General features: G+C 34.4%; 1 protein-coding gene across 1 annotated transcript in view; it reads right to left on the bottom strand.

Annotated features, from left to right (window-relative positions):
• The window catches only part of RSF1 (remodeling and spacing factor 1), a 119,883-nt gene that overhangs the window by 29,905 nt on the left and 62,186 nt on the right, over positions 1–27,792 (bottom strand). Inside the window, exons 4-7 of the mRNA XM_069469198.1 lie at positions 24,516–24,721; positions 16,651–16,805; positions 3,662–5,430; positions 1,722–1,928 (exon numbers count right to left, since the gene is read on the bottom strand). Coding sequence (XP_069325299.1) covers positions 1,722–1,928; positions 3,662–5,430; positions 16,651–16,805; positions 24,516–24,721 — 2,337 coding nt within the window. The remainder of the gene's footprint in view (positions 1–1,721; positions 1,929–3,661; positions 5,431–16,650; positions 16,806–24,515; positions 24,722–27,792) is intronic.

The following is a 27,792-nucleotide window of genomic DNA, read 5'->3' as shown; positions in this document are numbered from 1 at the left end:
AAATGTTTAGAATGATATTCTCAGCATAATTTCAACACTTATTCTTCTCAGAGCTAAAGTCATTCTCCAGTTCTATCTTCTACTTGAGCCCTCAGAAGCCACTGTATATGATAAACCTCAATGATGAATTTAGTTTTCAGATATGACTTTAACAGTAAGAAAGAAAAGCATACATAAAATAGAATTAACTTTAACCTAGCACATAATATATATCACAGACTGTGCTAGGGAACTTTACATGAGTTGTTAAAAACACCCTTCAGAAGCATGTGGTATGAGTCCCACTTTACAATGAAGAAGTCAAGACACAGTGAAAAGAGCAGCTGGTAAGTGGTAGAAACAGGATCTGTCTGGCCACATGCTGTCCCCATCAAATCACAGTGCTTTCTTTAAAAAAAAAAAAAAAAAATTAAAAAAGAGGCCGGGCGCGGTGGCTCACGCCTGTAATCCTAGCACTCTGGGAGGCCGAGGTGGGCGGATCGTTTGAGCTCAGGAGTTCGAGACCAGCCTGAGCAAGAGCGAGACCCCACCTCTACTAAAAATAGAAAGAAATTATATGGACAGCTAAAAATATATATAGAAAAAATTAGCCGGGCATGGTGGCGCATGCCTGTAGTCCCAGCTACTCGGGAGGCTGAGACAGGAGGATCGCTTGAGCTCAGGAGTTTGAGGTTGCTGTGAGCTAGGCTGACGCCACGGCACTCACTCTAGCCTGGGCAACAGAGTGAGACTCTGTCTCAAAAAAAAAAAAAAAAAAAAAATTAAAAAAGAGCATGGAGAACTACCTGTTATGAATTTTCCAAATTTTAGAGGATCTCAAAACATTTCTGCTCTACACAATTCTGCCTACGTGGAACCATCTTCTTTACATTTCTTTCTACTTAATAGAGCTTGCCTTTAAAGTAAAATCTATTCAAAAGAACTACATAATTGCATAGAATTAGGAATAACAAGACTGTTTCCTCAACACAGTCACCTATGAACTACAAATGATATACACAGATTAAGAACTGGTTCTCCTGATTTAGACCATCTTTAAAGAACCTAATTCCTAGATAAGGAAGCTCCACATAAACTTGGTACTACTCTTCTGAATATATCTGGCATATAATTTATTCTCTTAAAATTTTTTTTAAAACTGCTCATTTAAAAAATTTTGAAGACCTACTAGGTTACTATTTGATTTGTATGTTTTTACAGGAAGGCAATAAGGCCTTTAGGCCTAATTTACACAAAGCTGGCACTTCAGAAATACCATTATAAAATAAGTAATTTACTTATTTAGTAATTTATTTATCTATTGAGACAAAGTCTCACTATGTTGCCCAGACTAGACTTAAACTCCTGGGCTCAGGGGATCCTTCTGCATCAGCCTTCTGAGGCACTAGGACTACCGCATCCAGCAGAAATAATTTAAAAGAAAAAGAACAGAACAGAAGTACTTGAATAAGTTCATCTACTTTTGAGACAAGATTGTGGTACATCCTTATTAAGTAGAAAAAATACCAACATATAAGCCAGGTAGAATGAAAGCAGGATTTTGATCGTGGCCTCCCTTGGACTGGGTTATTTGAGAAATAAAAATAAAGGTTACTTTGCAGCACACAAGCTCTCTATCATTAAAAATTCAAATCATGATCAAACCTAGAAGAGTTAGGCTGTTCTGGGAAACCACAGCATACCCATAATATGAATATTGTTCATTTATATCAAGTACATACTAGTTCAGGATGGTTTGGAAGGCCACATTTTTTGCACGGTTCATCATCATCTGCTAAGACGGCTTCTTCATTTTCCTTTTCTTCTTCCTCTTCTGAAGCTGCAGATGATTTTTCACTGTCAGATCCTTCACTTTCATCATTGCTGGAATATTTCCACCTGCCACGTGTTCGAGAACCAGTCCATCGAACTTTGCCTTTGGGCTTTACCTTGTATAAAATAAAAAATTGGGATATTTTGATATAAGAATGTCTTTAAATAAACAAACCTGATTACATGCCCATTGTAGAATATTAAGTCAATATACAAAGAAAAAATGAAAATTATTGTACCCTCATCGCCAGATGTACATACTATTAAATTTTGGTATGTATTTCTCTTATTTTTTCTATATTTTTGCCTTTCTAAAAAATGGAATCATAATGAACATTCTATCTTATATTTTTCCTAGTCAAAAAATAATCTTCTAATATCACTATAAATGCCATCACATAGCTGTATTTCTCTAATCTCCTACTAGACATTTAGGTAGTTGTTTCCCATTTTTTCACTTTCATCAACAATGTACTGTTATCCTTATAAGTATAAATTTTTATGTACATCTCTGTAGTTAGGATAAATTCCTCGAAGAGGATTCTGGGTCAAAGGCATGTATATTTTAAATACTCTATAACAGAATGATGACTATATTCTCACATATTGTTATATAAGATTTTAAACTTTGTATTAGAGATGAATTTAAAAATTTTAACTAGGTTAGAACTACTTGTAAAAATCCTGACAAACATTACAAAATATATTATTCAGAGAATAAGTTTACAATGCAATTAACAGTTTTTTACTGCCCAGTTTTGTACTCTTTTAAGTCGTATTTTAGTTCATTTCTACACTATAGATCCCTAGCAAAGAACAAAGTAATTCTAATGAAAGAGGAAGCTTTTTTTAAAAAGAATTAAAAATTCAATATTTTAGGGAACACAAGATCACTTACAATGAAGAATAATCTAATGATTGAAAATAAATTAAAACCGTAAGTGGCACTTTTAATTATAACAAACTCCCATAGTCTAGCCAAAAGAGTTATAAAAGATTTGCTTAAAATAAGAGGGCCATAGAAAAGAGGATTCTGGCTTTTAAGACTAACGATTAAAATGGGGAAATAGGTACTCTCATACACCAGTAATAAGGTACTACATTAATGGGGCCTTTTTGGAGGGCAATGTGGCAACAGCTATTAAAACTTAAAATACACATGCCCCTCGACCCAGCAATTCCAATTCTAGGAGTCTATTCTAAAGAAATACTCACTCATGTCCGAAAGGATCTTCAATGCAGCATTGCCTGTAATAGTGAAAAATTGGAAACAACCTAAATGTCAATCAATAAGGGAGTGGTTAAATAAACTGAGGTACATCCACACTATGGAATACTGTGTGGCCGTTAATAAACAAAAGGTAAACTATATCTACTGACACAGAAAGAGTTCAGAGACACATTGTTTAGTGAAAAACTCAAAGAAAAAAAGAATGTATTTGATCCAATGATCCAATTTATTTTTTAAGTGAGTAGGTAAATGTTTATAAATATACACATGAATGCATGGAAAAAAGATCGGAACGATGTACCCCAAACTGTTAATAGTAGTTATGAGGAATTTTCATTTTACATTTCTAAAGGTTGGGTATTACTTCAATAGTTTACAAAGAGAATATATTCCTGTACTGCCTGTAAAAAAAAAAAAAAAGGTTAAGATATACGATTATGTAGTGTGAAATTTAATATATAGAAATAACTCCTGAGAAAAGGTATCCCAGATTTAGGAATAAAGATACATCTTTTTTTCAGTTGTGTTTGATGACTAAGTCTTAGCCAAAAGCAAAAAGCTATAAATACTTAAGAGACAAATATTTTTAATTAAAAATTAAAACTCAGAAGTTTTTACCTTGCTTACTTTAGAATTTGTATCCTTCTCCGATTTTTTCAAAATTTCTTTTTTGTCAGTTTTTTGCAAAGCTGTTGACTCTTCTTCCGCTTCTTCTTCTCCTTCCCCCTTTTTTTTATCAGCTTTCTGATCTCTGATCTCGGCCACTTTTGCTGTGGGTCTAGATATTCTTGGAGACCTCCTTAAAGTACGACCCACATTTGTTTTCTCTTCTTCCTTTTCTGTCTTTTCTTGTTTGCTTTCTGGTTCCAGAATTTTGGGGGGAGACTCTGGCTTCTTTTTCCGACTGGATATCCTAATTGTTAATTTGATGCCCTCTTTCTGCCTTTCAGAAGTTATCTCTGTATTTTCTGAGGCAGTGGTTTCTTCTTCAGGAACCAACTTATATTTAAATTTGCTTTTTTGCATAGAACCCTTTGTCTCAGAAGGATCCTCTATGCCAGAGGTCTTGGCATTGTCCAGATTATCCATTTCTATCTTCATGGGCTCACAATCCTCTTGTAGAATTTCTGGGTTGACTTTTTTCAGAGGCTGACCTTCAACAGAACCTACCAGTTCTACCACTTCTTTTTCTAAGGCTACTTTTTCACAGTGGTCAGTCATATTAGACTGTGGAGAAGTTTCAGCTACCTCAGGAGAGCCAGGTTTTTCTGATTCTAGAGTACTCTTTGGAACTTCTTCTGGTATTGGACTCAATCTTTGTGTGTCCTTATCAAGAAATGTCTTTTTGGACTTCTCTAACTTTTCAAGACATTCTAGGATTGGTGGGCGTTTATCCTTCTTACTTTTGGGAGACTTCTCTTCAACTTTCATGGTATAGGACTCAGTGGTAGACAAAGCAGTTTTTAAAGAGAGATCCTTTGCCATTTCAGAAGACTCAAGAGAGGTTTCCATTTCTGGAGGACCAGGTTCCTCTACCTGCCCTTTTTGATTCTGAGTCTCTAAGATTGATATTGAACTATCTACATCTTTCCCTAAAGGGACAGTTTCTTTCTCAAGCTCACCTATTTTCACACTCATTATGACAGAATTTAAGGACTCTTCTCCATTTCCCTCCATGATGACATTTCTGTCTTTAGAGGGGATATAGCTATTTTCCTTTGTATCATAAAACCTTGTCTCTATTTGTTCTGTCTTAAAATTTGGAGTTACTTTTTCATCACTAACTTCTCCATTTACTAGTTGTTTTCCTTCATGACCCAAAGTAGTGATTGTAGAGATCCTTTTACAAGTCTCTTCCTCTTGTTTTATTTCATCTTTCAAAAACTCTTTTGTTGGAGTAACTGATTTACACAAAGGTCCTTTGACCGGACTGTCAAAATCATCACTCAGTTTAATTTCTCGTTTTTTTAGTGGTATCTTGGCCTGCTGGTCATTTTTAAGTTTCTCGGTTTCTTCAGTAGATTTCTCAGTAATTTCTTGAGAAGATTTAACATTGCCACCAAATTCTAGCCTCTCAGGTTCCTGTGCCACTAGCTTCTCTATGCCACCCTTGATATCTTTAGGATCTGTTCTGCATTCCTTCACTTCGACTTTAATGGGTTTCACATTCTCCTTGAAGGAATCACTTTCTTCTTTGATAATCTTTTTTTCCTCACTTTCTGGCAAAGGTTTGTCTAGCTTCACTATGACTGGCAGTTTCACAAGTTCCTTTTCATCTTCTTTTTCTGTTTTCACAGTAGTCTCTTCTAGAACATTGGCTGTAGAATGGTTTTCTGAATCTACTGGTTGCTCTTCACCTTTCATCTTTTCATTTTCCTTCTGTTCCTCTAAAAATCAGAAAAACTTTAATTACATGAATAGAAGCTTTCAAGGCTACAAAATATAAAACTTCATATATATATTTCCATTTGAAGTTTCTATCTAAAAAGAGGTGGCTTTTGTCATTGGTATTTGATAATAAAAAATAAAATCTGACAATGAAGAAAATTATAAAACTTTGAAGCATTAACTTCTAGATATTAAAAAACTTATTTAGCAAGACTTGGGTTTCTCCTTTTTATTTTTTAGCTTCAGTGTTCTCAATGGAATGCAAATATTTATACAGTTCAATTTATTCAAGCTCAAGAGATAGCTCAAAAATATGAAATTGAAAATACTACACAAAACATTTCTAAAAGACCACATTTGTTATATAAACTGACAACTGTTCTCCTTTGCAAGTCATTGAGCACTTCATTTCACTGAGGTTAGAACATGGCAGTGGGAAAACAAAAAAAAATAGAGAGAAAAAAAGCCCACAATCTTATCATCCAGAGGCAATCACTAGTAATATTTTAGGCTACTTCCTTCTGGTCTTGTATATTTTTCACCAAGCTGGGATCATGTTGCCTCAATTTTTTTCACTGAAACATTAGCACTTTCTTATGATGTTAAATGCCTTTTATAAGCATTAAATTTAATAATTATATAACATTCCTCAATGTGCTTACATTACAATGTACTTTGTCAAATGTCATTATTGAACATTTTATAAGTTAATATTAACAAAGAAACTATTTAGATTATGTGTCCATTCCTCTTTTTATAATATGGGCTATATATTTGCAACCTGTATGGAGTACCTAATATTAGTGCAGATTTAAACATAACAAAAGCCATATTCAGTAAATAGCATAATCTCTGAATGGGATTACAGAGATTGCATTTGTGCTTAGATTCTCTTTTCAGAATACATTAACTACTAATTTTACCTACATTTTACATCTCTTCAACCTTGCCCTTCCTACTGAAAAACCTTAATTCTAAGCAAAGTTTTATCAGGATATGAATCTCTTTCTAAAATTCTGAACAGATTCTTGTCAAGTCTATAAACCAGAGATTTGACATATTTCATAGGAACATAAATGGGATGGATTGAAGTGAGGAGATGAAGTGGGACATGTTTTTTAAAATGAAAATTCAATATTTAGAACCATTCAGAGTCTAAGATTAAAGTAACTCTAATCAGTATTACTCTTCCTTCTTTACATTGTTAGTGCTATATGGTATGCTGCTAAATATTTAAAGAGATGACAGTGATTATCAAATTTGCATATCTTCCTTTTCCCACTGATAAACAGGTTTAATAAATTCTCATTTATTTTGAGATTGGCTAGAATATCAGGCAATCTAATTAAATGAACATCCTCGTTAACAGTTAAAATACAGATTACTACCTTTAAAAATAACTTCCACTTAATACTAAGTATTTACTGAACATGAGTTAATATTAAAAGTTAGCCAGGTGTAGTGGTGTACGCCTGCAGTCCCAGCTACTCAGGAGGTTGAAGCAGGAAGACTGCTTGAGCCCAGGAGTTTGAGGTTGCAGTGAGCTATGATTGTGCCACTGCACTCCAGCCTGGGTGACAGAGTAAGACCCTGTCTCAAACAAACAAACAAAAGTTGGGTATATAAGTGTTTTACACTACTTTTTATTTGAACTATTTCATTAAAAATTAAGATGCTCAAAAGTCAGACAAATCTTAACTCCCTCATGTTACCTCCACACTGGCCAACTCTGCAACCGTGGGGAAATTACCTGAACCTTTCTAAGTCTCTTCAGACTCTAAACTCTCTAAAACCAAAATACAATTAGCTACACCTCAAGGAGGGGCTGTGAGGATTTTTTAAAAAGTGAAGGATGTGAAGCACTTTTATAAAGGACTTTGGCCCTTCTTACCACAAACTTCAGTCACATCAGAAAATACAGGGTTTCCTAAAGCTGCCATCAATTTTTTGTTTTACTCTGTTAACTTTACCTAAAAAGCAATTTCTATTCTTCTTTACCTTTTACTCTTTCTAACTTTCTAACTTCCCCAATTTGTGAAACAATTAACATATCCATAAGTATCTCCTGGGATGATAATGATTATATATAATACTACATATAAGGCCTTCAGAAGAGGGCACATGGCAAAGCACTAAATGTTTGGTAATATTATAATATATTATTATGGGCAAGATCTTACATCCTTCAAGCCCAGTTAAAATGTTACTCCATTTTATAGTTTTATCTGATTCTTTCCCCATAAAGAATTAACTGGTCCTTCTCTTGTGCTTGCACACTGTTTTCTACAGATTTTTATAATAGCACTTATTACCCAGAATTATAATTATTTATTTACAAAACTATCTGTCCTACTAATCCAATGAACTACTCCTCTGGGCAGTAAGACACTCAAACATCTGATGATTAAACTGAATAAACTGAAATGGCAACAAATTCTAGCTTAAATGTTGACAAATAACACCAATACCTTTTTTATGTAGTTTTTATTAACAGAAAGTATTACTATATAGATCGCAAAACAATATTTAACTTAAATTCTTTGAAGTATCTCTCACCAACTTACAAAATGAGATTTGGGCAAGGACATGACACATTTAACAGATACTAAGGTAAACTGCATTGAAGAAGGATCAACAAATCCTTAAAAGACCATTTAAAATACAAGACAAAACTAAAGATCCCCAAACAAAATTCGCTATGGATGTCAACTAACAATTCAGAGACGTTGAAATATTCAAACTCTAATGGTAATCAAAGAAATTAAAACTCAAAAAGCAATGATATTTTAAATCAAACCAATCAGCAAAGTTTTTATTTAGTGATAATGGTCAAAGCTTCTAAATATGGTGAAAAGAATTATGCTCATACACCTGTAGTATTAGTATAAACTAGGTAGAACCACTCAATAATTGTTCAATAAATATTTATCGAGTGCTTGCTTTATACCTGGAAACTTTTTCCGTAAAGAATTTTTAAAGACACGGGAAAATTTTTAGGGTAGAATGTTATGCAAAAAAGTAGGGTATAAAACTATTTTTTATGTAATTTCAATATGCATAGAAAGAAATAGCCCATGATCTCACTTATATGTGGAATCTAAAAGAGCTGAACTCACAGAAGCAGAGAATAGAATGGTGGATACCAGGGGATGAGGATATGGGGAGACCACAGAGTTGCTGGTCAAAGGATACAAAATTTCAGTTAGACAGGAGGAATAAGTTCAAGAGATCTACAGTACAGCATTAGAGTTAATAACAATGTACTGTATACCTGATAATTGCTGACAGTAGATTTTAAGTGTTTTCACCCCCCCAAAATAAGTGGCTCAATACTTATGTTAATTAGCTTGATTTAGATATTGCACAGTGTATATATATATATTTCAAAACTTCATATTGTACACCACCAATATATAATATTTGTCAATTAAAAAAAGAAAAAAATAATTTGAAAAAATTTTAAAATCACCCAATCTGGAATGAGAAGAAGATATAAATACAGGATGAGGATGTCACACGTTGAGCTCTCCTGAATGCAGTGAGAACCCTAGAACTGCTGACTATAGAGATGTTAAATAACAGATACTGGCTTCTATGGAACATAAGACTTTTAAGACAAAAGTGTTTCCTACATCCACTCAATGTGAATCCCACCTACTTGCTCCCGAATGTTACCTGGGAGAAAATAGCTTCTGGATGGCCATATGAACTGTAGCAAGGACTACTCCTAAATACTAAAATGTTGCTCCTACTAGCAAGCTATGATCAGTATTAGTAGATTGATACCAAGTGTGGTCTACAGTAGTCTTGTGAATCTGAATATTTAACTGAACCTAAGAAGACCCCTGATGGGCACTGGAGATCATGAAATCACATCATACAAGAAAATACTGTATTGTGTAACTCATTCACTAAACAAAACATTGAATATGGGTCAAGTTTTGAGAGCTTATCTAGTTCACAAGTTTACCATAACTATGCTGTGTTCTACTTTTAACTTTTTTATATAGAAAAGTCCCTAGATAATGACACATTGAAGTGACTCAAGTTCTTTTATCTTTATAAATGTTATCTCTTTCCAAAATGTTGTCACCCTGAATTTAAGCTTTAATCGAATATTATGCTCAAAATGGCAAAAGGAGGATCACATGTAGGTTACATTTTGTAAGTTTGACCTGTTTATGTTTATATTTAAGACCTTCTCCCTAAAAATACAAAAAAGAACATTTCCTAAAGTTTGGCTCATTAAGGAACCATATCCACATTATCCCCAGTCATAATAAAATTCTCATTAATATTACAAATAAAGAAATCATTATGAATGTCATTAATATCTGTGCTTTCATCAGGTACAATAAAAAATATAAAAAATGATTTAACATCTTGTCTCATTTGTTATAAGTTATCTATCCATTATGAGCAAGAGTATTTCCAATTGTACTTACATATGCAAATGCTCATTCCAGTTTGATACAAATACTTTTTTGCTGCACTCAAACTCAACATAAAAAAAGTTTTGATACACATGTAATTTTTCTCTTAAGAATACATAGCTGTTAAAAAAAAGAAAAAAAAGGAAAAAACTAGGTTGACTGGGGTTAGTAAAAAAATAAAAATAAAGAATATATAGCTGCACAACATAGCATTTGAAAACAAATCTCCTTGAAATTTCAGTCTTCCCCCTACTCCTTCCAATTTCTTCATCAGGTATTTTTTCCAATAACTGTCATAGTTCTTACAATGGATAGGTTCGTAATACTACATCTTATGGACTGAACTGGGTCCCCTACAAATTTACAAATGGAAGCCCTAATCCCCAAAGTGACTATATTTGGACACAGGGTCTTTGGGGAGGTCATTATGGTTTAATGAAGTCATAAGGGCAGGGCCCTGAGATGATAGGAATGGTACTCTCATAAGATTAGAGAAAGAGACACCAGCTTGCTTTCTGCACACATACACAGAAGCAGCCATGTGAGGACACTGCATGAAGGCAGCCACTTGTAAGCCAGGAAGAAAGCCCTCATCAAAAATCAAATCTGCTACTTCTGCGTCCAGAACTATGAGAAAATAAATTTCTATTGTTTAAGCCATCCCATCTGTGGTATTTTGTTATGACAGCCCGAGCAGACTAATATATGACATTAAGTTATATTATTTTGCATGCTTTATATCAGATATCACGTTAATAGTGGCCAAATGAGGATCATCTGCCAGTTTTTTACCTATCATGACTATACGGATACTCTTAGCTTCTAACAATTAGCTCCCCTCTCCCATTTTTTTCACAGACGAAGAATTCTTATTTTACCTTTATTTTTTCAACACTGACAAAAATATGAATATAATGTTTTATTTTCACGTTAAATGTACTATAAACAAAATGTAAGTACAAGGCTAATCACACAAAACTAATCTCAATACTGGGGGACACAAGAAAGGACTATGGTAAACTAGAGTGTAAATTCCACCCAAGCAGGAGCAACCATTACTCAGCTATGCCCCATCTCACTTTTTTTTTTTTTTTTTTTTTTTTTTTTTGGGACAAGGTCTTGCTCTCTCTCCTGGGCTGGAGTACAGAGCCATCATCAGAGCTCACTGCAACTTCAAACTCCTGGGCCAGAGTGAATCCTCCTGCTCAGCCTTCCAAGTAGGTGGGACTTCAGACCCGTGCCACCACACCCAGCTAATTTTTCTCTTTTTTGTAGAGACGGAGTCTTGCTCTTGCTCAGGCTGGTCTCAAACTCCTGGCTTCAAGTGATCCTCCTGCCTCACCCTCCTGAAGTGCTAGGATCACAGGTGTGAGCCACCACACCCAGACTATAGCCATTTTTGACATGTGGAAATGATAATCCCAACTCTTTTAATTTTCAATTTTAGAAGTTCACAGCAACTTCAAATGTTTAAAAAATTAAACATATGTTCCCACAAAAATTAGTACATGAATGTTCACAGCAGCATTATTCATATAACCAAAAAGTGGAAACAACCAAAATGTCCAGCATGTGATGAATGGATAAACAAAATGTGGTATATCCATACAAAGGAATATTATTTATCCATAAAAGGAATGAAGGACTGATCCATGCTACAACATGGATGAACCTTGAAAACATTATGCTAAGTGAAAGAAGCCAGACATAGAAGACCACATATTATATGATTCTATTTATCTGAAATGTTCAAAAGGGGCAAATCCACAGAGTCAGAAAGTAGAATAATGGTTTCTAGGTGCTGGAGGAAGGGAGAAATGGCGAGTGACTACTAAATGGGTACAGAGTTTTCTGTGGGATGATGGAAATGTTCTGAATTAGATAGTGCTTATGGTTGCACAACGCTGTGAATGTACTAAAACATTCAAAGTGGTGAATTTTATCTTTGGTTTTTTTAAACAAAGCAGCACTGTACAAACAAAATAAACAAGTTTTTGTGCCAAATTAGGTCTGTGAACTATAAATTCTCTCTACAAGAAATTCTCAAATGACACTCCCTTGCCTGCTTATGTATAGACGGAAGTATATGACTGCAAACATTAATAAAAGGACAGTTTTTTCTCAATTAGTAGAAAAAAAAACTAAAGTTTAGTTGAGTTTCCCTCAACTTTGTTTTTTTCCCAGAAATGTTTCTTTCTAACTTTTTGGTCACTTCTAAATTAGAATACAGTATCTAATATATAGAGAATATACATATACTAAATTTCATAGCATTCTATAAGCACAATAACTTCTAGGTAGTATACTGCCTGAATTGACACATTGGATCTTAAATAGCCGTAAGAGGGTTTAAATGATATCTAACACTTACTTGAAAGGTTATCATAGTCAAAGAATAACAATTCAAGTATTTGAGACCTTCATGCCTGGCCCTAATATAAGTGGAATAAAAGTGGTATAAATAAAGTCCTGGAAGAGCTCAGGAAAGGGATCAAGAAGGCGGGTTTCAGAAGGCCCTTCAAGTCTAACCAGACTTTTCATTGGGACTGGGAGGACAACATTTGAGGGAGAGAACAGCATAAAGACAGAGGAATGCCCAAAACACATGGAGAAAATAAAAGCATGTAGATAATCTGGAACCAATAATCATGTAAGAAATAGGAGCTAACACTACAAAGAGAGATAGAGGTCAGATTGTGAGATTCTGAATGCCAGTGAAGGAAATTTAGACTTTTTTAAAAGGCAGTTCTAATTGTCTTTGAAACAAAGCCAACTTAATTATGTAGTTGGTAGATATTCTAGGTCACTTGCTGCCATTTTTAAATTTATTTTTCTTTCTTTTTTTTTTTTTTTGAGACAAAGTCTTGCTTTGTTGCCCGGGCTAGCGTGAGTGCCATGGCATCAGCCTAGCTCACAGCAACCTCAAACTCCTGGGCTTAAGCAATCCTCCTGCCTCAGCCTCCCGAGTAGCTAGGACTACAGGCATGCGCCACCATGCCCAGCTAATTTTTTCTATATATATTTTTAGTTGGCCAGATAATTTCTTTCTATTTTTAGTAGAGATGGGGTCTCGCTCTTGCTCAGGCTGGTCTCGAACTCCTGACCTCGAGTGATCCACCCATCTTGGCCTCCCAGAGTGCTAGGATTATAGGCGTGAGCCACTGTGCCCGGCCTATTTTTAAATTTTTTTACCTATTTTTATAGGTAATACATTTCTCCTTGGCACCTATACAAAAATAAACAAAACAATGATCTTACTGAGGTTAGATACAGGCATAGCAATTTAATTAATGATTAAAGAAAAATCTATTTTACCTACAACAATAAGAGTGGCTATTTATTCTCTCTCTAGTGCCTATTTATTTTTATTTCTTACTGTCTGATTTCCAAATATCCAGCCACACTTAATTTTTAACTTTTGTCACATTTTGCTTCACCACTCTCACTATGTTAGACATTCCCAGGACTGTTTCCAGCTTTCAATCTACTCCTTCCAATTTCACACCATCCCCTCCAACCTAGCCCAAGGACAATGTTTGTTTATGTCTCAGAATAATAAAAATGACAAACCAGAATCATATTTCTTTGATCTTGCCGTGGAACACACTATAATAACTACATCTGAGAGGACAAGGTAAGAGATAGGGCTTTGGGGGCTGAAATTATATGTAAGTGCAGCATCAAATGTGCACAGGGAGACAGACAGCCTAGGTTTGAATATTGCATCTGTAACTATCAGGCTGTGTGACCTTAAGAAAGTTATTTAAATCGTTCTTTTTCTCACTTGCCTCATCTGGAAAAAAAGGAAATAATAATGTAATACTATCTAACAGGTATTTTTGTGAAGATGATATGATTTACTATACGTAAAACACTTAGAATAGTATTGGCACATGGTAAATGTTACTATTTTATTCACTATAGTATAAGCTCTACAAAAGCAAAGAATTTAGTCTGCTTTGCTTACTGAACTCCATGACTAAAATCATGTTTAGCACAAAGAAGGTATATAAGAAATATTTGTTTAATTTATGAACAAATGAATAAGAAACATTTTGTTGTTACAGCAAGAGAAGCAGAAAAGCCCTATTTAAGAAAGAAGGAAGAAAAACAGAATTGAATATCCTGCTCCTCTTCCTCTACTTTTCCCCACAGACCATTTTGTCTTAGTTGTGTTGAGAGTTATAACATCAGCATTCATTGAGAAATGTTTTCAGAAACAGTTCTACAAAAGCCTTCGGTGTACCTGTTTCAGAAGTTAGGAGAATATTGCCTATATAAACCTTGCTACTCAAAGTATGGTTCTCTGACCAGCAGCATCAGCATCACATAGGTCCTTGTTAAACTGGCCAGTTAGCAAACAGCCAGTATCTACTCCATTAAGATTCTGTATGTTAAAAAGATCCCAGGTGAACAACAAGCATATTAAAGTATGAGAAGTACTACTATATATCACTCTAGTTGAAGAGCACAGGCTTTAGAAGGATTAGGGTTCAAATTTAGGCTCTGACACTTTATTATGTAAATGACCTAGGGGCAAGTTTATAAATGTTCCAATTTCCTCATCTGTAAAATTGAAATAATAATAGTAGTTACCTCAAAGAGTTGCTATGAGGGTTAAATGAAAATCCATATGCAGCATTTGGTAGACTGCAAAGAAAACAGGATGTGCCCAATAAATGTTAGCTGTTGTTATTATTGAAATCCCCCATCCACTACTATGAGGTCCCACAAAGAAATTTTAGCATTAAATATTAGGAAGAGCTTTACTTTACTGAAAAAAGTTTGCTTTGTTTTTTTTTTCTACTTTAAACTATACCATGAGATACCCCTTAAGAGCCGCGTCAAATTTAAGGTCTCCGAATAGAAATAATTGCCTATTAAACTTCTATTATCCTGATCTTTGTTTCCAATTCACATTTTCTCTGCTTTTGATTTTAATTGTATATGGGAATAAGCAAATACATGAATGATGACCAAATGAATAAATAATATTAAGTCTAAACCCAGAACTAATCTTTAGGGAATACTACTAAAAGTCTGAAAACTCAAGAGGGAGTTCAGACTACTTTAAAATTATTATATTTTACTGAAGTAGCCTACTAATTTATTTTAACATATAGAAAAGAAATTTTCAAATCGGAAATTTGGCTTACAAATAAAACCACCAGAGAGATTTGAAATCATATAAACAATGATAAAAAGAAGGCAATAATCAGGATTTTGGCTAAAAGCAATGCTTAATACATAGGAACACTACTATATACTACATGGAAAGGCATAATTCCCTGTTTTCAAGCAATGCTTGCAGATATGGGATGCTTTATAAATGGTTCCCTCAAAGCATCAAATAAAGTAAGAACACTTTTTTTTTAAGTTCCAGTCAAAATAGTACAGGCAAACTAAAAGCAAAGGGAGAAAACATAGTAAGGAAACAAATTCCTTCTCCTGTCATTAAAAGGTTATCAAATATTAACTAAGAAATGTTAGCCAAAATTTCACTTGGTTTCTTTCCTTCTGGAGAGATTAGGACTTAGTTCTGTCCTCCTAGAAAGGTTAGGATTTGATCTGCCGAGTTAAGCGAACTAGAAAACTCAAGTCAGAAATCAAGTTTAATAATTATAATCATCATAGACTAAACAGTTTGCAAAGTGTAACAAAAAACCAAACAACCCAACTAAAAATAGATAAATTACTTGAATAAACATTTTCCCAAAGAAGATATACAAATGGCTAATAAACACTTGAAAAGATGCTCAAAATCACTTGTCATCAGGGACTAACAACTACAATGAGATACCACTTCACACTCATTAGGATGGCTATTATCAAAAAACCAGAAAGTAAGTATTGGTGAGGATGGAAAGAAATTGGAGTCCTTAGGCATTGCTGGTAGGAATGTAAAATGATGCAGCTGCTGTGGAAAACATTATAGTAGTTCCTCAAATAATTAAACACGTAATTACCACATGATGCAGCAATTCCACTTCTGGATATATACCTAAAAGAAGGGAAAGTAGGGACTCGAAGAGATATTTGTAATTTGTACACCCATCTTCAATAGTAACATTATTCACAATGTCTAAAAGGTGGAGTCAACTCTAGTGTCCACTGATAGATGATTTGATAAACAAAATGTGGCATATATGTACAATGGAATATTATTCAGAAATTAAAATTATTAAAAAGGAAGAGAATTCTGACACATTTTGAAGACATTATGTTAAGTGAAATAAGCCCATCACAAAAGGACAAATATTATATGATCCCTCTGACATGAGGTTCCTAGAGTAGTCAAATTCATGGAGACAGAAAGTAGAATAGTAGACACCAGAAATTGAGAAGAGGGGAAAATAGGGAGTTAGCGTTTAATAGGTACAGAGTTTCAGCTGGGGAAGATGAAACAAGTTGGGGAGATGGATGGTGATGATTGTTGCAACACAACAATGTGGATGTACTTCATGCCACAGAACTGAATGCTTAAATATGGTTAAAATGGTCAATTTTATGTTATGTACGCTTTGTCACAATATAAAAATTCACTAAATGTCTGTTAAGTTTTGATAATTTGAACATTTTTTATTAAGATTTTTAAACTGTTCTATGTAAAAGAGCAACATATTTGATGGTTTTCTGCCTCTTTTTTTCTTTAAAAGAAAAATCAACCTCCTTTTATAGGAAGGCTCTCAATTTTTGAAATTGAGAAATTCAGAATTACATAGTTGGGAAGAGGAGTGAAGAAAATGGAGATTACAAAACAAAGCAAAACAAAACACACAAAAAAACCTTGTTTAGGTGTTTCTTCCTCCTTTTTAGTCTCCTCATCCTCTAAGCTGGGACTTTCCCGGGAAGAGTTGTCTTGTTGGCTAGAGTTTTTCAATAATACAGGATCAATCTGCGCTTTCAGGAGTGCAAGAGTCTCAGCCAACTCGTTTCGATTTCTAAACAAGGGAAAAAATAAGACAGCATAAAAATCATTCTCCTGTTCTAAAGAACTTTCTGAATAATCCCTATTAGAAATTAAAATTTAAAAAAAGAGAAATACATTAAGAACATCCAAAACACTGGTACAGCTGGCCCTAATTTATCTTGAATCTTAAAAGTAAGTATTAAGAAAAATGCATATTAAAATATACTATTCTCCAAAGAGGAATCTTAAGATTATTTTCCCTATTGATTAGAATGGCAATGAAGACCTCATCGGTTAAAAAGAAAAGTAGGAACAAAGTTAAATAAAAAATCAAAGTTTTATAACTTTTCAAAGTAGTATGTAACACCTAAGGAGATGAAATCAATGTAAAACTTGATTGCAGTACTTTTTTCTATACTTCTTAAGTCATTTGGAAATAAGAACTCTTTTCTACATTCAAGAATAAAAGCATTTGATGTTAATATAAAATTATTATCTAGAACATTCTGAATTATTATGGCAAAAAGTCAGTCTAACAGCACAGTTCAAACACAAAAGAATTTAAGTTGCTGATTTTTTTTTTTTTGCATCAATTATATAACTACGAGCGGGGAATTCAGCTTGATTCAACAATACCAGAAAATACCAAATAAATAAGATTCTAATCTATAAATTATTTTTACTGGCAAAAGTAAAGGTGTAGCATGGTTAATTTAATACCACTTACAAATGAGAAAACTCACTTTTATATTTTCCCTGCTCAGACAAGCAGTGTATAATGGTGAAGATAAAAAGCAAACCCTGGAATAAGAGTTGGGAAACTTAGCTCTAGATCTGCCACTAGGTCAATTAATCAGCACTGTGATGCTCCCATCTGTGTTCTCAAAGCACTGTGTAAATAGCTCTAATTCAAAGTGAATACTGGGCCGGGCGCGGTGGCTCACGCCTGTAATCCTAGCACTCTGGGAGGCCGAGGTGGGCGGATCGTTTGAGCTCAGGAGTTCGAGACCAGCCTGAGCAAGAGCGAGACCCCATCTCTACTAAAAACAGAAAGAAATTATATGGACAGCTAAAAATATATATAGAAAAAATTAGCCGGGCATGGTGGCGCATGCCTGTAGTCCCAGCTACTCGGGAGGCTGAGACAGGAGGATCGCTTGAGCCCAGGAGTTTGAGGTTGCTGTGAGCTAGGCTGACGCCACAGCACTCACTCTAGCCTGGGCAACAGAGTGAGACTCTGTCTCAAAAAAAAAAAAAAAAAAAAAAAAAAAACAAAGTGAATACTGTCAAGATGAAATGACTCCTTATTTGTCATGTCACATATGTTCCCTACCCTCCTCTCCCTTTCGATCGTCATACCAGCGAGACTATACTGCTTGAGAATAGGCAATCTACCTTATTAAGTAGGCTCTAAAAACAAATGTTTAATCAGTGAATGAAATTATTCTTCCTAAACTAGATGGCTATGTCCCCCAGACAAGTCATATATCCTCACTAGGCCTCAGCTTTCTTATTTATAAAATGAAAGACTGAATTCTCTTGAGTATCATTACATTGGCCTCCTAGCAAAAGCAGTAAAATCGTCACTGTTAGGTATCTTTCATAAATTAAAATGACAACCATTTACTGTGTATGGGATTGGGCATACATGTTCATACACATGAGCATACACAATAAAATAAACAGTCTAGGCCAGGCACTGTGGCTCACACTTGTAATCCTAGCAATTTAGGAGGCCAAGATGGGAGGATGGCTTCAGGTCAGGGGTTCTAGACCAGCCTGGGAAACACAGCAAGACCTCGTCTCTATGAAAAATAAGAAAAAATTGGCTGGACATGGTGGAGCTCACAGGTAGTTGCAGCTACTCAGAAGGCTGAGGGAGGAGGATCACTTGAGCACAAGAGTACAAGGTTACAATGACTTATGATCATGCCACTGCACTAGAGCCTGGGTGACAGAGTGAGACCCTGTCTCTTAAAAAAAAAAAAAAGAAATAAGAAAAACAACCACAATAATAACACTGCCTAAAAGACTTTAAAGCTGATTAATGTGTTTAAACATAAGCCTAAAGTAGTAATTAATATATGAACAGAAAACTACCCATCTTTGGGTTTCTCCTATTTTGATCGATTAGATTTAGTGTGCTAGAGAAAATAGTGTTTTAGAAATCCTAAATTTGAAATAGAGGGATTTTTTAATAAATACACATATATTCAAATCACATCCAAATTTCTTAACATTATGTACAGGACCTTTCCGAGCAGACTATGAACTCTAAGAATCCACTTGTTTTGCCCTCTCCACCCTCCCTCCCTTGCTTTCTTGTTCTCCAAACCACTTCTTCTATCAGGCATATTAAATCAGATATACCCCTCCAAAATACCATGCTCTCTTAGGATGTCAGGTGATTGTGCTTTGTTCTCTCAGCCTGTAATGTGTTCCTATAGCTAACTTCAATTACCATTTCAAAGACAAGCATTGAATGAATAAATAAAATCTGATATATCCACATTAAGGGAATATTATCAAGCCATAAAAAGAAATGAAGTTCTGATTTACGCCACATGGATGAACCTTGTAAATATGCTGTCTGAAAGAACCCACACACAAAAGGCCACATACTGTATCATTCTATGTATACAAAATTTTGAGAACAGGAAAATTATAAAAACAGAAGACAGCTGTTGCCAAGGGATGGGAAAAGGGAAAATGGAGAGTAACTGCTAATGAGTACAAGATCTTTTTGGTGAGAAAACTGTCCCGGAGTTAAATAGAATGTAGCTATTAATACGAAGGAGACGAGAAATGATCACATTCTGCATGGAGAGCTGACTGGATTTGGTGATAGAGTGGATGTGGAGTGAGAGAAAAAGGACAGTCAAGGACGTGCCCCAAGGTTTTGGACCCAAGCCACTGAAAGGATGTGGCTGTTATTAAAGATGAGACAAATGTGTTGGGGTAGAAAGGTTAGAAACTCAGTTTTGGGCAGATTGGTTACTAATTTTGACTTAACCAGATTCTAAATGCTTGCATTTTCCTATCTATACCTTAAGTTAACCTAGACTGTGATGAAATGGAGCATATAATCCTAACCATTATACTGTGAAATATGATTTCTCCCAACGTCAAAGTTCTTCTCAGTTTGGGTTAGTGGCAGGTGCTAAACCTTTCAAAAGAAATTGAACCAACAGTCCAATTCAATAAAAAATAACAACAACAACAAAAAAAAAAAAAAAAACAAAGTCAAGCATAGGCATCATCTTCTACCAAGTACAGGCTACATAGCTGGTTCTTCCAGAGCACCCTCGAATGATATCCATCAAAGACTGCATGACACTGTTATTTTCTACTGTCTCCCTGTATCTTTCTCCCACAACAAGGAGAACTCCTTAAGACATGGAGACCACGTCTTTACATCTACAGAGCACAACACAGTGTAAATATAACAAATCTTTTGTAAGTATTTGTAGTATATGACTCTAGGACTCAGCAACACTATTCAAACTTTTTGGTATGATTTCCAAATTATTCAGTAGGCAAAAAAGAAAATTTTATTGGGGCCAAGAAAACTGAAGATAGGCATTAATTAACACTATCAGTAGCAGTACTATTAACATTAGAAGTTAAAATCAGTGAATGAGTATTATGTTCCAGGCATTACTCTAAGGGCCTTACATGAACGAGCTCACATAATTCCAATATAATCCAATATAATCCAATATAATCCAATTATATAGGTGCTAAATTGCTCCCAGTTTATATATGAGGAAAGGCAGGGCACACAGAGAGATACAGTAATTTGCCTACGATCACAGTACAATTCAGCAGCACTGAATTCCAGATAGTCTGACTTTAGAGCCCATCTTAATCATTATATTACTACTACATTAGCAGATTATATATATTAGATTTAGAAATATCTTGACAGAGTTGGTAATTATGGACACACAAAAATTGTACACACTATTTAGAATTCAGATTCTTAAAAATGATTGTCATTACTAATTTTAAAAATATTTTTATCAAGGTATAACTTATATATTGTGAAATAAGTATATCTTAACCATTAGTTTCATGAGTTGATAAATGCATACACTGTGAAATCCACACCACAATCAAAATAAGGAGTATCATAAACACAAAAAAATTCCCTCCTATTCTTTCCTACTCAATCCATCTTCCCCACCAAAGCAAGAAGAAATCAGAGCTTTGATCACTACAACCATGGATTATTAGTTTTGTTAACTACATAATTTATAATAAATGAGTCAAACACTATGTATTTTTTGGCTTCTTTCACACACAAGAATTTTTAATATAAATTCATATAGTTTCATAGGCCATCTCTTTTTATTGCTTAGTAGTAATTCAATGTATGTGTACTGTTAAGAATAGAGACTCCATGAACATTCTTATACAAAGCTTTTTGTAAATGTGTTCTCATTTCTCTAATATAAATACCCAGGAGCAAAACTGATGGGTTAAGGGACAACAGTTTGTTAACATTTTAAGAAATTGCCAAACTGTTTCCCAAAGTGATTGCATTATTTTACGTTTCCATCAGCAAGGTATAAGAGTTCCAGTTGGATTATATCCTCACTAAATTTGGTGTTGTAAGTCATTTTCATTATAGTAATTCTATGGAAGGTAAATTGGTATGTCATTGTGGTTTTAACTGGAAATTCTCTGATAAATAATAATGTTGAACACTTTTTAATGTGAATATGGCCATATGTATATATTCTTTATGAAGTAACTGCCCAACAGTGTGCACAAAACTTTATTTTCCTTAGTAGACTGAGTATAAATGCACTTTCTGTAGCTCCTCTCTGATCCTGAAAAAGCACCTGATGAAGTTTGGTCTATCTAAGATCTCTATTTGCTAAAATTCTTTCATCTTTAATAATCAAATATTACCACTTTGTCATATTCACATCTTTATCTTTTTCATTTCTAAAGAAATTCTATTGATATATACCCTAGGGTGAATGATACCACTTATTACATGTTATTTGGTCAGATGTAAAAAAATATTTTTTCTGCACTTTCATTGAGGCCTAAATTAGAGCTACAATAACAATAACATATACTTTTCTTCTGTGGCAATTCTGTTTTAAACATTAATTGGAACTAGTGCGAAACTGGCTAGAGATTACATATTTTTGATATTGAAACCTCTTGTGGTACTTGGTTAAGCCACACAAAACCACCATTTTCATAAGTCAGATTGTTCAAATGTTCACAATTTCATATGGTTCAATGAAATTTAACTACTTTTATTGCTTTGTACATCACATACTAAATCTCATTTCAACTTAAATTTTTTTTTTTTTTTTTGGTGAGATAGGGTCTCACTCTGTTGCCTAGGCTAGAGTGCAGTGGCATCACCATAGCTCAATGCAACCTCCAACTCCCAGGCTCAAGCGACCCTCCTGCCTCCGCCTCGTGAGTAGCTGGGACTATAGGCGTGAACCACGACGCCCAGCTAATTTTTCTATTTTTGTAGAGATGAGGTTTCACTATGTTGCTCAGGCTGGTCTCAAGCGATCCTCCTGTCTCAGCCTCCCCAAGTGTTAAGAGTACAGATGTGAGCTACCGCACCTGGCCGTCAAATATAATTCTTTATATATGAATCAATTACTTCCTATTTATTCATGTCGTATATGTATTATTAATTTTGCAACAAACAGAAATGGAAATTGCTACTTAACAGTAGAAGCTTTACGACTGTGCTGATGTTATGGTATTAAATTTTCACTAGAAGATCAAATATGTAACATTATCCCTTTTTTGGTGGATTCCATTTTTATAAAAATATTCCTTTTGACTTTAAGTTGTAAAGTTCAGTTATATTTCCAGACTTAGCAATCATTAAGAAGGCTGACTTACTGGCTTTAAAAAACAGAATTCTAAAGACTAGATAAATTTTGTTATAATATCATCTTTTAAAGATTAGGTAGAGATGTGTTTCCAATGCCAGCTGATCTCCAAGAAAATTGTATTAAGCAAAAAGAGGAGGCTCTGCATTCACTAGAAAAAAATAATACTCACTAGGTAAGAAAAATATCTAAATGCAACCTATTAAATGAAAAAGTCAAAGTCCTATTTGTTTAATTGCTCTTTGCTTATCACTTGAGCTACTAAAGAAATTTCTTGCTAAAAAGATTAATGCTGGCCCAGCACAGTGGCTCATGCCTGTAATTCTAGCACTCCGGGAGGATGAGGCGGGAGGATCACTTGAGGCCAGGAATTCGAGACCATCCTGAGCAAGAGTGAGACCCCCACCTCTACAAAAAATTTTTTAAAAAATTAGCCAGGCACAGTAGCACACACCTGTAGTCCCAGATACTCAGGAGGCTGATGCAGGATCACTTGAGCCCAGGAGTTTGAGGCTCCAGTGAGCTATGACCACATCACTGCACTCCAACTTAAGCAACATAATGAGATCCTGTCTCCTAAAACAATAAAAAAAGTATAAGGAAGGATTTGTGTACGTTATGTGTAAATATTATACCATTTTATATAATGGACTTGAGCATCTGTGGATTTTGGTATTCATGAGAGTCCTGGAGCCAATCCCCTGTGGATACAATGTGCCTACAATGGTTAAGTAGCTGAACCCAGATCAAACTTAACTGCTAATTCTAAAATCTCACACCATGCATTAGAGTATAAACTACTTAAAACAGTGTACACTAGACATTGTTTTAAGTTTGTATGACTGATCTATAGTAATCATAATTATTTTGCTGTTATATTTTCTTCATCTACAAAGTAGGAAAAGAAAATGTTTTAAACAACTATGCAAGGTAGATATGGGAAATAATAGAAATGGTAATATACTATCATGAACAGAACCCCATTTGGTGTTTATATTCATAGGGAGAAATGGTGAGTAGATTTTGCTTGAGGTCTACTTGGTTTACCTGCAGTTAACAAAATAATTACATGGAGCATGTAGTGATACATGCTTATAAAATGAGCACCCATGAGCTCATTCAATTCACTTTTTTTTTTAGGCTAGTCAAGTGAAGCAGTGGGAGTGGAGAATTATTATTAGGGAGTAAAAGTTGAGCTTTTCTGACCCAAACGAATATAAATTTCTGTGACTTATTCCTTCAAAGCATTAATAAATAATCACTAATGCAAACCTGCTAAAATTAAAAATGGGGCAAAAAAACAGATATGAGTTAATGTAAAGAAGTTTTTCATAAGCCAGCAGTTAGATATCCATGACTTTTCCCTAGTTTAAAGGACCCCTGATATTTTCAAAATTAATATGTATTTTGGGTATTAATAGGATATTTCTAAATAACAAAACTACAAGGACAATCAAAGACAAAGATTCTGAATAAAGGTCCCAGTACTACTCACGGAATTTTTTTAAAAAGTTTTATTTCATGGTTATGCCTTAAATGTTTCTGTCTAAATATATGAGTCAATACAAATAAGAAATCAAATTTTAAAAAACAGAACCATGACAAAAAAGCACAATGTTCTTCAGAAGCCCAATAAAACGCATGCACAGAAAAAACGGAAAATATACTATGTAAGGATGAATTGACCAAGTTAAAATAATTAGAAACAAATTGATAATGACTAATGCTATAGGCTAGGCCCTGGAAATTCCCCAACCCCACACAAAAAAAACTACCATCCCACAACAGAGATCACATTCTAGTCGAGAAGGGATCAAAGTACAAAACACAAAATAATATGAAAAGATTCTAATAAAAGATACCTGACAATGCATTTCCATGAAGAGCCATCCTGATCATCTTGTTCTTCTATGTACATTCTGACATTGTGATCTTGATCCAGTTGGTACCAGTACATGAGGCCATCTTTGTCTCGCCCAATTGGCTGGAGACGCATAGTATCAGCATCCTCCTCATTAATAATATTCTTGAATTTGAGATTGTCATCAAACTGACACTCACAGAGGTACTGAAAAATAGTCATAATAAGGCTTAAAATACCTCATATATGTTTCTCCATCACAATAAAAATGATACACCCATAGAACTGATTCAGTGAAAATGAGAGACCACAGTTTATCCATCTTTCACTATCCTCTACCCCATTTATACAAACTGTTTCATATAACCAATATAAAATGATAAATTTTAAGATAACATTTTATATTAATATCACACCAATTTATAGGTTTAACATAACCACTGACATATAAATCAAATTATATTTCACAAGCAATGAGCCTGTTTATACTAAAAACTCCCAAATTGTCTCATGGTATAAAATATTTTATTTTAAAATTTTCATTTATTTATTTAAAAATTTCAATTAATTTATTTTTAATTTACAAAAAATTGTATATATTAATGGTATAGAGCAGGATATTTTGATATGTGTGTACTGTGGAATGGCTAAATCAAGCTAAGTAACGATATGTATCTATTACCTAATACATTTAGATTTTTGGTGGGATGAGAACATTTAAAATCTACTCTTTTAATAATTTTCTAGTATACAATATATTGTTATTGACTGTAGCCACCAGGTTGTATAATTGATCTCCTGAACTAATTCCTAATTCATTTTTTGTAACTTCGATATCTTTCCAACCTGTCTCTACCTCCCTAACCTCTGGTAACAACCATTCTGTTCCCTGCTTCTATGAGTTTGACCCTTTTAGATTCCACATATAAGTGAGATCATGGGTACTACTTTCTGTACCTGGCTTATTTCACTTAACATAATGTCATCCTGGTTCAAACATGTTTGTCACAAAAGACAGGATTTATTTCTTTTCATTATCAATTCATATGTTGATGAACACTTGGGTTGATTCCAAAGGCTACTGTGATTAATGCTGCAGGGAACATGGGGGTGCAGATCCCTTTTTGATAAAAAGATGCCATTTCCTTTGGATATATACCCAGTAGTGGGTTGGCTGAATGATACAGCAGTTCTATTTTTAATTTTTTGAGGAACCTCCATGCTATTTTCCATAATGGCTATTCTAATTTACATTCTCATCAACAGTGTACAAGGGTTTCCTCTTCTTCATATCATTGCCAAACTGGTTATCTCTTGTCTTTTTGATAAAAGGCATCCTAATAGGTGTGAGTTGATATCTCATTGTGGTTTTAATTTGCATTTCCCTGATAATCAGTGATGCTGAACATTTTTTCATATATCTGTTGCCATTTTTATGTCTTCGGAGAAACGTCTGTTCACATCCTTTGTCCATTTTTTAATCAGGTTACTTGTTTTCTTGCTGTTGAGTTGTTTGAGTTCTTGATATATTTTGGATATTAAGCCCTTGTCAGATGTATGGTTTGCAAATATTGTCTTCAATTTTGTAAGTTGTGTCTTCACTCTACTGATTGTTTCCATTGCTGTGCATAAGCTTTTTAGTTTGATGCAATCCCCTATGTCTATTCTTGCTTATGTTGTCTATGCTTTTGGAGTCATATCCAAAAAGTCTTTGCCCAGACCAATGCCAAGAAGCTTTTCCCCTACGTTTTCTTCCAGCAGTTTTATAATTTCAGGTCTTATAAGCTTTTAATCCATTTTGAGTTGATTTTCTAAAAACAGTAAGATATGAGTCTAATTTCTTTCTGCATGTGGATACGCATTTTCCCCCATATCATTTATTGAAGAGACTGTCCCTTTCCATTTTGTGACCTTGATACCTTTGTTGAAGATCAGTCAACTACAGACGTGTGTCTCTATTGCATTCCATCAGTCTATATGTCTGTTTTTGTGCCAGTACCATGTTTTTTCTTTTTCATAAGCAATAGTTGGTATAAATCCCATGTTGTTTTGATTACTTATAAAACTTTGTAGTAGATTTTGAGATCAGGTAGTATGGGGCCTCCAGCTTTGTTCTCTTGGTTCAATATTGCTTTGGCTATTTGGGGTCTTTTGTGGTTCCATATGAATTTTAGGATAATTTTTTATTTATGTGAACAATGTCACTGGAATTTTGGTAGAGACTGCATTGAACTTGTACATTGCTTTGGGTAGTATGGACATTTTAACAATATTAATTCCTGCAATCCATGAACATAGGATAGCTTTTTATTTATTTGTCTTTAGTTTCTTTCATTAATATTTTATAGTTTTCTATGTACAGATCTTTCACCTTTGGTTTAACATATTCCTAAATATTTTATTTTTCTGATGCTACTGTAAATGGAGTTGGTTTTTTAATTTCTTTTTCAGATAGTTCATTAGTGAATAAAAATGCTACGATTTTTGTATCTTCCAACTGTACTGAATTCATTTACTCATTTTAACAGTTTGTTGGTGGAGTCTTTAGGGTTTTCTATATATAAAACCATGTTGTCTGCAAACAGTGACAATTTAACTTCTACCTTTCCAATTTGGATGGCTTCTATTTCTTTATCTTACCTATCTGGCTACAACATCCAGTACTACTATGTTAAACAGAAGTGGCAAGAGTAGACAAAGGGGCAAGAGTGGACATCCTTGTCTTGCTCCTGATGTGAGTGGAAAAGCTTTCAGTTTTTCATTGTTGAGTATGATGTAAGCTGTGGGCCTGTCATATATGGCCTTTATTATACATTCCTCAATTATATATTTAGATACACTCCTTCCACACCTAAATCATTATGAGTTTTTAATCATGAAAGCGAAGTTTAATTTTCTCAAATGCTTTTCCTGCATCTATTGATATGATCATATGCTTTTTTTTTTTTTTGAGACAGAGTCTCTGTGTGTTGCTCGGGTCAGAGTGCTGTGGTGTTAGCCTAGCTCAGAGCAACTTCAAACTCCTGGGCTCAAGTGATCCTCCTGCCTCAGCCTCCCAAGTAGCTAGGACTACGGGTGCATGTGACACTGCTCATGGATAATTTAAAAACATGTTTTTAAAGACAGGGTCTCACTATGTTGGCCAGGCTGGTCTTGAACTCCTGGCCTCAAGCAATCCTCCCACCTCAGCCTGTGATTCATATACAGTTTTCAAGGAAAGTAGTCTTTCACTGATAGCTGGCTCTGGAGAATTCTCTTAATGAAAAGATATTCATATA

This window comes from Eulemur rufifrons, chromosome 6, assembly GCF_041146395.1.
Source record: "Eulemur rufifrons isolate Redbay chromosome 6, OSU_ERuf_1, whole genome shotgun sequence".
Taxonomy (NCBI): Eukaryota; Metazoa; Chordata; class Mammalia; order Primates; family Lemuridae; genus Eulemur; species Eulemur rufifrons.
Note: the sequence above shows the minus strand (reverse complement) of the source record. Positions and strands in the feature narration are given on the sequence as shown.